Raw genomic sequence first — 14236 nt, 5'->3', positions numbered from 1 at the left:
ATTTTACCACAAGGAACATAGGGACTTGCGTGGCAGTGACCACGGCATCTCCACCATTCCTTTTTTTCTTGGCACATGCATCGATATCTGGGAATTAATGGTCCCTTATGTGGTGATATATGTCCAAGATAAGTGGATAATTAGACAGCGACATATATAAGAAGAAACTGCACTGTTTTTTAACGAACACAAAGATAGTTTTACTAGACTTGGAGTTGTACACATTGTATATGCAACATATCTCATAATCTTACCAAAGCTTAAAGGGGTATTCCCATCTTGGCTTTTTTTTTAAACTCTTTTTTATTGCATTTTCATATTTCAAAGAAAGAATCACAGAACAGTACAGCGGATGTGTGACATAATACCTTTGACATAAATGGCTGCCATGTGTCATACATATGAAAATATCCTCAATATAAACAGCATAACTTATTATATCTGCGTGGTGTCTTATTTACTTACCAAGTACATATTGTTTTCCACAAGTTATACGTCTTCACATATACAACATTCTCTTTCTGTATGTATGTAACAGAGTTGAACACATAACTGAAAGCATCATGACACACATAGTGGCTATTCTTCAAGAACATATATCATCTGTTCTACTTTCCTTTATTATGTCTGTTAACTTATAACCTAACAATATTATCACTAAAACCACTAAATTAGCGAGTATATACATACACAGGTGGAACGCAAGAAAGATGTATCTTCTTAAATTTTTCACTCTTACTTTTCTTTCCCCTCCTTTTTTTCCTTCTTCTTCTCCTCCTCCCCCCAGCTCAGTATTAGTACAGTGTTACCCCCATTTAGAATTTGTATTATGATTAGCTATAGTTCTCGTCTTTGTATAATTTCTCCTATTGTATCCAATAAATGTTGCTTTATATTATCTTTAATTTTAAACCGTGATCTTTAATTTCCCCAAGCGATTTGCATACAATTGGGTATAATACCATGTTGTATTGCTAAATGGACGCATACATTCAGCAATCTCGTTTGGATCTAGAAACTTTTCCATGAAAACCTTCCATTTATTGAAAAATTTCGATGCTTGGGATTCCGCGCATTTTTCTATCTCCAGCCGTTTCATTTTTAGGTTGTATTTTAGCTGTTGCAATATTTTGGATGATGTCGGGGGCTTGGCTTGTAGCCATTTTGATAGCAGACATCTTTTGCTTATTATAAGAATAGTATGTATAATATTAGTGTTTATCGTTTGGCTAGGGATATTGTGAAACACGTAGGTTTGTGGAGTTAAAGGTACGAGCAATTCTCCAATCTCATGTATCAAGGACTGGACCTCTGCCCAGAATGATTTGATTTTGGGGCAATTCCAAATGCCATGTATGAAATCGGATTTTGATTGACAGCATCTAGGGCATGCCAGCAGTCTGTCTGGATTACCAGGGTGTGGGGGAATATCGAAACCGTATATCGCCCCATGTATAATTTTGAAATAGGTTTCTCGCCATCTTTCATTGGTTATGGCTTTTCTTACAGAGGTCCATCCCTCTATGAGTTTTTGGGGTATCTCGGGGTCGTGAAGTTCTCGTGCCCATTTTCTGAACAAGGAAGCATCATCCTGTATTGTCCATCCGTCCCTAAAGCGACTATACAAATCAGATATAGAGAGCCTTTGCGTATGTGCACATATTAATAAATCAGTAGGATTAAGAAACTGCACTGTTTTTTGCAGCACAACCTCTTCCCTTGATTAGCTTGTTAGCTGTCTCTCTATAAATAAGTATATACAAGCTAGGAACTTGACCTTTCTAAAGTGACCCTTGAAGGTTTCCCAGCCAATAAAAGACTGTATGGATACTGGGTTATAGGGCCTACTTACCCGTCAAGGGGGCTTTTTCTCGCAAAACCCTCTTCCCAGATACCGGATTTGATTCACATTTTCCGGGACATTACAGGGGTCACGCTGTATTGAATCTTTTTGTGTATATCTGTGTCTGTTTTAGGATCCAAAAAATCCTTTTTATATATTTTTTAGCAATAAAAGTTATGTTTTAAGAGGGATAGACTAAACCCTTTCTTTGAAAAATATTTATGTATGCAGGTTGTTTTGCCAGCAATGACCCTAGTTTATGTGCTTTGAAAAGAGAGATATTAGAATGCCAGTTCTGTAATCCGGGAACTGATGCAGATATAAATTGAGTACAATGTTGTATTAATATGTCAGAAACCATTTGCCTCTTATATCTCACTATCTGTGGATATGTGTATTTGTATTATGTTTATAACAGCAGGCCCCAGCACCCCAGTTCTTCATAGTCCTTATCTAAACTAACTGTTTATCCACACATATTATGCTAGTACACTTTTACACTTTTTTTTTTACCAAGAAAAGGCATTGATTACTATTTGATGTTTCAAATGATGGTCTTTTTTATGTTATTTTGTAGATATGGACTCTGAAAAAACAATTAAAGTTGACAAAGCTCGTCAGCTGAGGGAGCAGGTTAATGAACTGTTTAGTTGGAAATTTGGTAAGCTGTGGACAACAACTCTGAATTATCTATTGTATTGTAGATAACAATATAAACCTCTTATATACAGTATTAGTGTGCATTCACACGACCGTATATCAGTTGGGTTTTCACATCCAGCCGATATACAGCCTCTCTCTGCAGGGGGTGGAGGCTGGAAGAGCCTGGAGCAGTGCTCTGAGCTCCCGCCCCCTCTCTGCCTCCTCTCTACCCCTCTGCACTATTTTCAATGAGGAGAGGTGGGGCGGAGCTAATTCCTGGAACTTAGCCCCACCCCCGTTACGCCTCCTCTCGTTGCAAATAGTGCAGAGGGGCGGAGAGGGGGTGGAGAGGAGGCAGAGAGGGGGCGGAAGCTCAGAGCACTGCTCCCGGCTCTTCCAGCTTCCTCCCCCTGCAGAGAGAGGCTGTATATCGGCTGGGCGTGAAAACCCAGCCGATATACGGTCGTGTGAATGTACCCTTACATAGAACCCTGTATAAGAGTTTTCTCTGCATACATGTGCCAGACTAATAAAACAGAACTAGAAATAATATGGTTTTGACTTTGATCAATTCTATTCAACTAAAAAAATGTAAAAGAGATTTTCTGATTTCATTCAATCTCTACAAGTTATTTGACAAGGGGTTTATTTTGATGAATTGAAAAATAGTGTAGTACCGTGATAGCCAAAAAAATCAATGTCATGTTAAAAACTCTTGTATAAAAAAGACAAAAGTATTATAGAGGTTATACCTCTATTCGCTAGCCAGAAAAAATTATGTTTACAAGCTGAAAATAGGGGATTAAGAAAGGAAGTGGTGGGATATTACTGAGCATTTACTACTGTATATTTGGTATTTTTTGTTTGAAGTGACACTAAACCTGGAAATGAATGCAAACTTTATTTCAGAAATCTAGAAAATCCTGCAGAATGCAAAGAAAACAGATGGCATTTTTATCCTAATTTCTTCCATTTCATCTGGCAATTAAATAACTGAAGGGCAGAATTAAAGGGGTTATCCAGGAAGCAGCTGTCGCGATACATCAGCGTTGGAGCAGAAGCACCTGTGTAGCGGCCGGTGCTCCTAATTGCAAACACAGCTCTCATTGCAATCAGTGGGAACGGCACTTGTAATTGCAGGTGCAGCTCCCATTGATTTCAATGACCGCTGCTCTTGTAATTAGGAGCATCAGCTGCTACACAGGGGTCGAAGCAGCGCTTCCGCTCCAACCCTGATATATCAGCGGCCGTTTCCTGGATAACCGCTTTTAAGGAAAGAATTTTTTGAATATCTTTTTTGCATATTTTCTATATTTAGTGTTTCTTTGACATGGATTACTGACTAATCAATCAATGAAACCAATATTAACTAATTTAATAGTTGTAATGCTAAAAAAAATAACAATAAAGTCCGTTATTTATGTATTTATGTACTAATGTTTTATAGGAGAAGCAATTGGCATGAACTTCCCAGTGAAAGTTCCCTATAGGAAAATAACCGCGAACCCAGGATGTGTTGTAGTGGATGGGATGCCACCCGGGGTTTTATTCAAAGCCCCCAGTTATCTAGAGATGAGTTCAATGCGCAGAATCCTAGATTCAGGACAGTTTATAAAATTTACAATTATAAGGTGAGTCATAACTTAAGAGCTTGCTAACATCAGGTCATCACAGGCAAAAATCTTTAATGATATTTAGGTTTGATGTTATTTGACAATATTTTTATATTATACTGACGTTTAATACAAAAAAAAGCAAAGTAAGGGCTCATTCACCCTTGCGCTAGGGCTGCGTTAGGGCTTTCTGTCTCTTTGTTCTTGTTTTTTAGCAGAGAGATGGAATTACAAGGGAGTTAAACAATTCCGTTTTTCCCCATTGATTTCAATGTTTTTTTGTTTTTGTTTAAAAAGGAAAGCAAATGCAAAGCTTTCAGTTTGCTTCCCCTCTGTCATTTAACTAAACCAACATCGCTTCAAACTGCACTTTTTATTTTAATTAAAAATCATTTGTACGGGAGCGAACTGAAAGCTTTCCATTGTTAGAAAAATTTATTGAAATCAATGGGGGAAAATGGAATTGTTTAATTCCATTTCGCTGCTCCAAAAGCAGAACAGAGAGATGTTGAATGCAAGCTGAACGCTGGTGTGAATAAGCCCTTAGGCCAGTGTCACACGGGCGTAAGCGTGTTCATGCGTGTATTTCTGCTGCGTATTTGCAAGAAGGAGCAAATCAGAAGAATAGAGAAAACAATAGTGGTGACTGATACATGTATAGAAAGGACTCACCTGGTGTGGACAGCTAGCCCAGGGGAAGGGTAGCTGCTACACCTGTAGTCCTTGTAAGCTTAAGAAAACACTTCTTACGCACCGAGTGCATCCATGGAACAGGAGAGTGTCAGGGAGAACTCCAAAATCCAATGCAAGAATTTCAGAAAAGGAAAACAACGTGTAAATGAAAAGTGCCCATAAGACATTGTAAACAAATAATGACGGTACTCACTGAGAGAGGAGGGTCTGATGTTGAAATTGGAGCCCCCCTTTGGTCATACATCAAGATGCAAAAAACTGGATGGTTATGGTTCTCCAAATTTGGAGTTCTTTGCGCACATTGTGATCAAATTGTGTGAGATCACCTGTCACACAAGGTGACCACATTCTTATGAATCTCTACTTTATAGTTCAGGAATAGAAATGAACCAGCTAGAATGGACGTGGCTCCAGTGGAAGCTGGCAGCAACCCCACTAACCCTCTTAGAATATAGCTTCAATTTTATTTAGAACAAACAAAGAAAACCTATGCGTTTTAACCCCAGAATTGGGTCTTCCTCAAGCATAATCATCTTCGTGGACATTGTGATCAAATTGTATGACTCCACCTGTTATGCAAAGCGACACATTCATATGAATCCCTATCCTAACTTTATACCTGTACAACACAAAACTTATCTCCCTCTTGGCCGTAGACCACCATCTGAATAAGGTTAATTAAAATGAGTATTCTCTTTTGTAGGCCGTTTCCTGGGCTGGTGCTTAACAACCGTAAGTATATTTTTGAGGTGAAAAGCTCTACTGGTCAGAAAACGTTTTTCATCTTTCTGTAGTTTTCTTTTCGGTATATAAACATGTTTTTATTGCATCTAGTATTGACCACTGTATGATTTCTGTGTATTGAGAGCCTGCTGTATAGGAAACCTCACATCACAATTGTGTTAACTCATGATATTAGGACTTGCAGAGTACATGCTGTGATTTTAGATATCCTTGGCTTACTACTACTATTATTGCATTGTTAGTAGTTCTCTGATATGTTTTTACATTTTGGGTGGAAATCCTCTTTAAATATTGACCCAATGTTTCCAACCAATGTACAGCTTTCAGAGAGCCATAACTTTTTGCTTTTATCTTATTGACGTGGCTGCATGAGGATTTATTTTTTGCTGGATTAGCTCTATTTTTCAGTGGATTTATTTTGAGCCATTTATAACTTATTAATTAACTTTTTATTAATCTCTTCCCACTGCAACCCTTTTTGTCTTTTCCTCTACATTTTCAAAAAATCATGGGCTATGGACATTAGGCGATTCATGGCCATCAGAGGCCAGAGGCTGACATGACGCCTTAAAAAAAAAATAAAACTTCAACAAACCCCTCAGCTTTTTTTCTAGTGAAATGATAAAAAAAAAGAAATTCTGCCATTATTTGTAGCATTTTAAATTTACCGCCCTTTACTGTGCTGCATATATTACATGTTACCTTTTAATCTACTGTATGGGTCGGTACGATTACAGTACGTAAATACCACATATGTAGAGTTTATTTTTGTTTTTATTTATGTTTTACTCTATTAGCACATGTCATGGAAATGTCTTTATGTTGCCACATTCCAAGAGGTATAACTTTTTTCATTTTTCCATTTGATGTACCCATATATGAGCTTGTTTTCTATGGGTCTAGTTGTATTTGTAATAGAAACATTTTGGGATACATAAAAAGTATTGATTAACTCATTAGTACCCAATTTATATTTTAACTAATTTTTATTTTGCACTGTGAAATATGTTGCAAATAATTTAATAAACATCAGAAAACAGCTGTTTTATTTTTTAGACTTGTCAAATACGTTTTATAAGGTGGTTCTCATTTGATAACTATGGTAAAATGGGGAACTGAGCTTAAAAGAATTCAAATTAAAAAGCTGTTAAATGACAACCATGGGCACTAATAGATTAACTTTTATTTTAATGTTTTCGGGATGGATGATGAAAAACAATCCCAACGCTTTTTTTGTGTCTTCTATTACACTATTCATGTGCGATTTAAATAACGTGTTGCAGCCATATATATTCTTAGTTACACCTTGTGTAAAGTGAAAATAATGGTTTATAAGTAAAAACATTATTTCTTTAAAGCGACTCTTTTACCAGGTTTATGGAGCTTTGTCTGAGGGCAGCATAAAGTAGTGACACATACCCTAATTGCAGCGAAGGTTTAAGGCCCCTTTAGACACAGATGATCACTCAAAATATGGCTTTTTGAGCGCACATCTTGCATAATCTGTAAGCATGTGAGCTGCTGGGAGCTGAATTTATTGAGAGGACCGCCTGCTGTTCCACTTTGGTTCTGCTGGTGGGTCTGACAGCTGAGAACAGCAATCAGCTGTTATCAGCTCTCCCTGGGCAGAACACAGCATGTGGTCTGTCTCATCAGCTGTTCTGCTGAACGATGGTTTTCAAGCTAAACTGAAAACCATTGTTCAGCAGAAAACTGAAAGATGGGCACATTTACACGGAACAATTATCGCTCAAAAGGTGGCTTTTGAGCGAATTTTGAGCGATAATAGTTGTGTCTAAATGGGCCTTTACTTAATAGTGAAGGTTTTCTTAAAGCAACCCTCTGGGCCTAAATAAACAAAGCTTCCCTCTTTACCTGGTCCACACTATGCATTAGGATGTATAATTAAGGCCTATTTAGACACAACGATTGTCGCTCAAAAGCCATATTTTTAGCTATAACCATTGCGTCTAAACGTGCAGCCATCGTGCACTTTTCATGCACTACTTGTTCATCAGGGATTTCTTGCCAGATAGAAATCAGCAATGAATCTTATCAGCGCCGCACCCTGATTTTTTTTCGCTGATAGTATTCTTTCAGCTGGTGTCCCGCTGAGAACTGAAAGCTCCGAGAACAATGAATCTGTTTGCATATACAAAACAGCTTCTTTGTTCTCTGAGCTATCACAGCTGTATGCCGCTCTGTCTGCATTAACATACATGCAGTGATTTCATACGCAACCCCACTATCAAACACAGTGGGTAATTTTAAAAAAAATGACAGCGTCATAGTGCGTATGACCCCGTGCGTGTGATACACAGGTATGCGCAGTACACTCACTGCCCATAAGTGGTCTCTGCTGGCAGAGCCAGTATTTAGAAACACCAGTAAAATGCTGCGGGCAGACACGCAGTGTTTTACCTGTACGGACATGGACGTGAGGCCTTAATTACCTTATATTCAAAATTTTCTTCTTACTATACTATCAGAAAGTAGTTTTTCAGTCTTTTTAATCTTTAGTAAAGATTACTAGTGTAATAAGTCAATATATTGTTTCTCACTTGTTTTATTTGCTGCTTGTCTATTCTAATATCTATACTTGGTTGTGTTGATAGATGTCTTCAGTAGTCCTCTTCCATTCACCTGTAATTTTTTTTTCCGTATTTCTTTTCATTAGGTTTTATATCTTCTAACTATGTTGCCATTTGTTTACATTTCAGAATTAACAGATGAAAGTGAGTCCAGGCCATCCACAGAATCCGGTAAATGCTCTGCCTTAGTTACTAAAGATCATCTTGGACAGTTATTCTGCCTGGATTGTGCTGATATGCGGGCTCATTAGTTCACTGAATGCAAAGTAACAAAAACATACACCAGAAATGTCATAAAGCCTTAAATCCATATGTATACTTGATATACCAGCATGTGACAAGTCATTTTAGTGCATACTGAATGGTATAAAGACCCCCCCCCCCAAGCAAACAAAACAACAAAAATGAATGTGAAATTGTTATTGTAAAGTGATATTTCACTTTTAATTTTAAGGTAACCTTAGTCAATTAGTTGTTCTTGTAAATGAAGTATGAATATATCGGTCCTCATGTAAAGGCCTATTTCTGTATATAGCAGAAAACTTCCATGTTGAAGATGGAGGGGGTGTAAATTGATGTTCCATAGTAAGAAGATAGAATGCTCTCCATTTAGATACTCTATGAAATAGAGAGATAGAAAACAGCTGCTTTCTTCTAATGGGGTATCTCGGGAACACAATTTGGGATGTGAGGCAATTATAGGATTATGCAGTCACATATACATAACCCAGTGAAGAAGTGGTCCAGCAGTTGTAACAATTCTAAGATTGCATTGTGGTGTCAGTGCAGAGAAATGTGAAGAAGCAGAACCCTTACATCACACACCGAAGCTCCAGGACAAACACCTACAGAGCCCTCAGGCTGCAAGACCCCACACAACTCATAGGGGCATCAGGACACGCATATAGAGATTCACCAGATCACCGCAGATTGTAGAAGCCACATTCTGGAGTCTTGTAGCCAAGGACACCGAGAGCTACATACTGGAACCCCAAAACATAAGACTCCTACAGAGTACTTGCAGAGACCTCTACATGAACAGGTGAACATAACTATCTATGGCTGGGCTCACACAAGTGTATGATTACTGCGTATTACGTGGGCGCTTTACGCCCGTGTGATACGTGGTAACTCGCAGGCAATCAATTACATTGTCTTATGCTGTTCCCGTCACATTAGTATGCCGGAATTGCATAATACACAAGCGCAAAAAACAACACAGAATGTTTTATTTTGCCATGTATATACGTGAGATCTAGCCCAACGTTTTCTATGGGCAGGTATATATGGGCGCCCATACACAATTACATAAAATATATAAAAAAAAGAAAACAGATGTTCTCAGTACAATTTTGCTGCCATACGTGGCAGCATGCTGAGTTACCACCAGCTCCAAAGCTGTAAAACGCTGCCTGACCACCTGCGGTGTTTTACTTCTGAAAGATGAAACAGTAAAGTGAACTAATTATCCAGCCTATTGTTTCCCTTATTTACAGGTGAATCTCACACGATTCATACGACAGAACCAGCATCAGAAGGTATTTTTTTTATCAGATGATTTTTATTACATTAAAAAAAGGTTACTGGAACCAACTTTCCTCTATAAATGCCCCTACACCCACACCCAATACATCTCACAGGGGCAAAAGAGGATCTGGACAATTTCAGCAGCTGATAAAATTCCATTTTAGCCATGTGTACATTTTTTCCAAGAAAGGGTCGAAAAACATATATGTTGGCCTCTAGCTGCTCTTCCACACAGAGTGAACAATGACACATATACATGCATTTTCCAGTGTAGACAAGTTGACCTTTACCTGAGAGCCAACCCATTTACCATAGGCACATATAAAAGAGAGATCTCCTTGGGAAAGGTAGGAGCTGCATTTCTAAAGCTCTTTCACAAACAATTATTTGAAAAACATTCGACAAATAAAATCAAAAAGGTTTCTTCATAAATAGCTTGATGGAAGACAATGGGTATCCAACCATGGACCACCCCAAATATGTTCAAACATCATTTCTAACTTTCTCTTTTGGTATACTCCTCTTTCTAATCTGATGACTTACTTCATTCTATTAACATATTGTGATATACTGTGTGGAATAGACTGAATCCAATACATAGCTATTAATTTTCTAGTCTGCTATAACATAGTACCTAATGATATTCTACTCTACATTTCTTTGTCACCCAAATATCCCAGTATACCGACTGTCTCTACAGAAATCTGAACACCATCTGTTTAAGTCGCAAAACCTCCCTCCAAAAGGGCCTTAACTGAACACTCCCAGACCATGTGCCTCACCCATCCCACACTTGGGGCATCGGGAATCGGTTCTAACACCAATGTTATGTAACAATACCGGACTCTTGTATACCCTATGCAAAAGAAATAGGTGTGATAGTCTACAGGTCTCACTAAAAGATTTGGCAGGAGTACACTCTAAAATGTATTCCATAGTTCATCTAAAATGGGGCCTATAACTGTCTCCCATTTATTTTGAATGTTTAGGTGGAATTGTTAATGATGGAGGGATAACATGTCTATAGAAAAGAGAAAAGCAAGGCAATATTATCAAGAATTATTGCTAATGCCCACGGACGGATTTCTGCCGCGTTTTACGCAGCGGAAATCCGCAGCGTTACCCCGGAGCTTTTAGGTTCTATTGAACCTAATAGCTCAATGTTCATGCTGCGGAATTCCACCTCAAGAATTTATATATTTATTTCAGAGAACACCTACGTTAAGACTCTTGTGAGAAAAAGAAAACTTGTCTGGTCTCTGAAGTAGTCTAGAGAAACTAATTTCCCCGTGCTCTTTTCACTATAGAGCATATGGAGGTAGAAACAAACTATGCATTCATCTGAGGAACACCTGAGAAGGCGGACACAAAATAAATGCCTGTATTGCGATGGTAATTGGCACTACCTAAACTCATGCCCAGTCAAGCCAGGGAAACTCCGCCATCTAGGGCCAGTAAGAGAGGTTGCCTTAGAGGCCTCTCCAAAATTCTTGCTTCCTGCATCTCTGAACTATAGTGCCTTCTCTATGGAGGCATATCTAGACTCCGGCACTGTCAGGAATTTCATCTGCCAGGATCTCGTGGTAAAGCATAGGATATCCAAGCCTTCCCTGAAGAAGCCCATCTCTGTTACTTAATGGGGAGCTCCTGTCTAAAGTCATCAAATGTGTCACTGTCCCTCTGGATCTGCAAATTGGAATTCTGCCCAGAAAGATTTCACTGCTGGTTCTACCCAGGTCTATAAACTAAGTGTTGTCGTGACTTCCTTGGTTTCAGCCACACTCATCAGTCATCAACTGGCTCACCCCAGATCCCTTGTTGGAGCACCTGCTGCTATACCCACTGTCTGCTCTGCTATTCCAGTCCTAAAACCACAAATTCTTCAAGATCTTGCTAGTGCTTCTGGTCACAATGTGATTTGGGTGGTAGTCGATAGACTCTTCATAATTGCTCACTTTGCTTCTCTCCCAGGTCTGCCCTTTGCTTCCCACCTGACACATGCGTTTGAAGCACATACCTTCAAGTTGCTTGGAGTTTCACTTAATATTGTCTCTGATCGTGGAGTTCAATTCACATCGCATTTCTGGAAAGCTTTATGCAGTTTGATGATGTTATACTTTCTAGATTTTTCCTCTGAGTATCATCCCCAGTCTAATGGCTAGGTTGAGCACACTAATTAATCTGTGTAACTGTTCCTCCATCACTCTGTATCCACACAGCAGGAAATATGGTCATCTCTTCTTAGCTTGGCTAAATTTTCTCACAATAATCATATCAATCAATCCAGAACCACAGCATTCTTCATAGTCTATGCTCAGCATCCTCATGTACCATTGCCTGCCTACTCTTCCTTTGATGTGCCAGCAGTGAATCAGTGTCTTCGGGTATTTCAAAAAATTTGGGCCCAGACCAGAGACTCTTTCACTCATGCTGGAACTCAAGCTGATAAAAAGAGAAGACCTTTTAAATACTCCCCCGGGGGGGGGGGGGGGGGGGGCGGAGCCTGACCGGCGATGTGAGCGGCCGCGTCTCAGAGTAGCTCCGCTAAAAGCTAACAAATTCATCCTGCTAACGGGTCCCAGAGCCGGCGAAAAGCCGAAAAACACTGTGGAGGCACAGCGGAGAGCATCGGCGGCCAGACAAACACCCGCGGAGAAAATGGTCCGCGGCAAAGAGAGAGAGAAGGAGAAGAAGCCGGCATCCAGCAAAAGCAAGATGGCGCCGGCGGGAGAGAGCCACGAACGCTGATACCGCGCCCCAGCACAAGCAGTGCAGACACGGCACGCAAGCTGGCGAGGTATGCCAGGGAGGAGGGGGGCAGAAAAGAGACATCCATAAGCCCTAAGCAGCAGAGGGGAGACATAGAGGAGCAGGGGAGCCCAAAAGGAAGCACACAAATGGCGGGAGCAGGAGGGAGGAAGAAGCCACATACACAGGGAATACAGAAAGAATGAAAAGTAAAGAATGGACAGACAAGGCAAACACAGAAGTAACCCCTAATAAGCACAGCCAAAATAAAGATGTGCACAGCAGCTCACACACTGTGCAAAACGCTGACAACTACAGACAAGAAGCCATAAGTAACGCAGACAGCCCCAACCGCAAAAAAGATGGCGCAGTTAACATCAATGCGGCTGACCACCATATGCGAGAAAGCATAAACAATTCAAGTAATCCAGATAATGATGCACACAGCGCAAATTATGCAAGCACACCAGATAGTGGCACATGGGATGCTTCCCACAATACAGATGATTCTGCCATAAAAGACCAAAGACAAGTAGACGCGAGAAATGCCAGAGAACCCACGCTGAAAGAAATCTTCAGCGAAATCACCAAATGCAACGCATCGCTGAGCAACCTTAACATGCAAATGGGTGCGATGCAAAGTAATGTAAACCTGCTACGGCAAGATGTGCGAAAAATATCAGAACGTCTAACAGAAACCGAACAACGAATAAGTGACGTAGAAGACGTAATACAACCAATGCAACGAGACGTGGAAAAAAACCTGCATGACATACAATATCTACAGAACAAAGTAGACGACCTAGAAAATAGGTCAAGAAGGAACAACGTGCGGATTGTGGGCCTCCCAGAAAAAGCGGAAGGAAGAAACCCGGCAGAATTTTTTGAAACATGGCTGCCCGAGCTGTTTGGAAGAAACGCCCTAACGACGATGTTTGCAATTGAAAGAGCCCATCGTGTACATACACGACCCCTCCCCCGGAGGGCTCCCGCCAGGCCGATACTCATCAAAATACTGCACTACAGAGACCGAGACATCATACTCCAAAAGGCCCGCGAAAAGGGTGAAATTCAATTTAATGGCGCGAAAGTCTCCTTTTTCCCAGACTTCTCTACGGAGATACAAAAGAAGCGCGCAACATTTATAGAAATAAAAAGACGGCTGCGAAATCTGCAAGTGCCTTTATGGAATGCTGTACCCAGCCAAGTTGAGAGTGGCGGCCCTGGGTACGACGCACTTCTTTGAAAGCCCAAAAGAAGCCAGCGACTGGATAGATCAAAGTGAAGAACAAATTCGGAGGGGAAGATCGCCGCGTAAGTCACCATGAAGAGGTAACGCCGAAAGAAACGTTTATTCGAAGGGAACTCAAAACTTCTGAAAGGAGCTCCTGGGACGACAGGATGCATCGCGCAGGAGAATGGAGGACTGGTACCCCGATCCGATTGGAAGACAACGGATCAGTGAGTTACATGTTGAGGGTGTTTGTTGTTTGGTCTCTCTCGTATAGCTGGGAAATGTTAAACAATTTACAGATAGAAGGGATAAGGTTATACGATAGAAAAATGGTTCAGGGAGGGATAAGGGGAAGAAATGTTAATGTAAATGTACAAATGAAAAGTGTGTTGCAAATAACGAAAATGTGTACAGTACAGGTGGATAAATGTATGTATTGGTGGATGCGGGGGGCTAGGCCAAAACTTCACTGGAGAGACTCATTGCTGAGAACTGACAGTAGTACATATACACATGCATATACACGGAGAGGCGTGGGAGAGTCACAAATACAGAGATACGGATCCTCCCAGTGCGACTCACTCACAAAAATAAAAAGGGG

General features: G+C 40.2%; 1 protein-coding gene across 5 annotated transcripts in view; it reads left to right on the top strand.

The window, feature by feature from the left end:
• The window catches only part of GTF2I (general transcription factor IIi), a 90168-nt gene that overhangs the window by 64013 nt on the left and 11919 nt on the right, over positions 1-14236 (top strand). For all 5 annotated transcript variants that reach the window (XM_066577086.1, XM_066577077.1, XM_066577069.1 and 2 more), the window contains 5 exons: positions 2421-2504; positions 3933-4116; positions 5495-5523; positions 8256-8297; positions 9623-9664. In XM_066577086.1, coding sequence (XP_066433183.1) covers positions 2421-2504; positions 3933-4116; positions 5495-5523; positions 8256-8297; positions 9623-9664 — 381 coding nt within the window. The remainder of the gene's footprint in view (positions 1-2420; positions 2505-3932; positions 4117-5494; positions 5524-8255; positions 8298-9622; positions 9665-14236) is intronic.

The sequence above is a fragment of the Eleutherodactylus coqui genome, chromosome 1 (assembly GCF_035609145.1).
Source record: "Eleutherodactylus coqui strain aEleCoq1 chromosome 1, aEleCoq1.hap1, whole genome shotgun sequence".
Lineage (NCBI taxonomy): Eukaryota > Metazoa > Chordata > Amphibia > Anura > Eleutherodactylidae > Eleutherodactylus > Eleutherodactylus coqui.
This window is presented reverse-complemented; position numbering and strand designations above follow the sequence as displayed.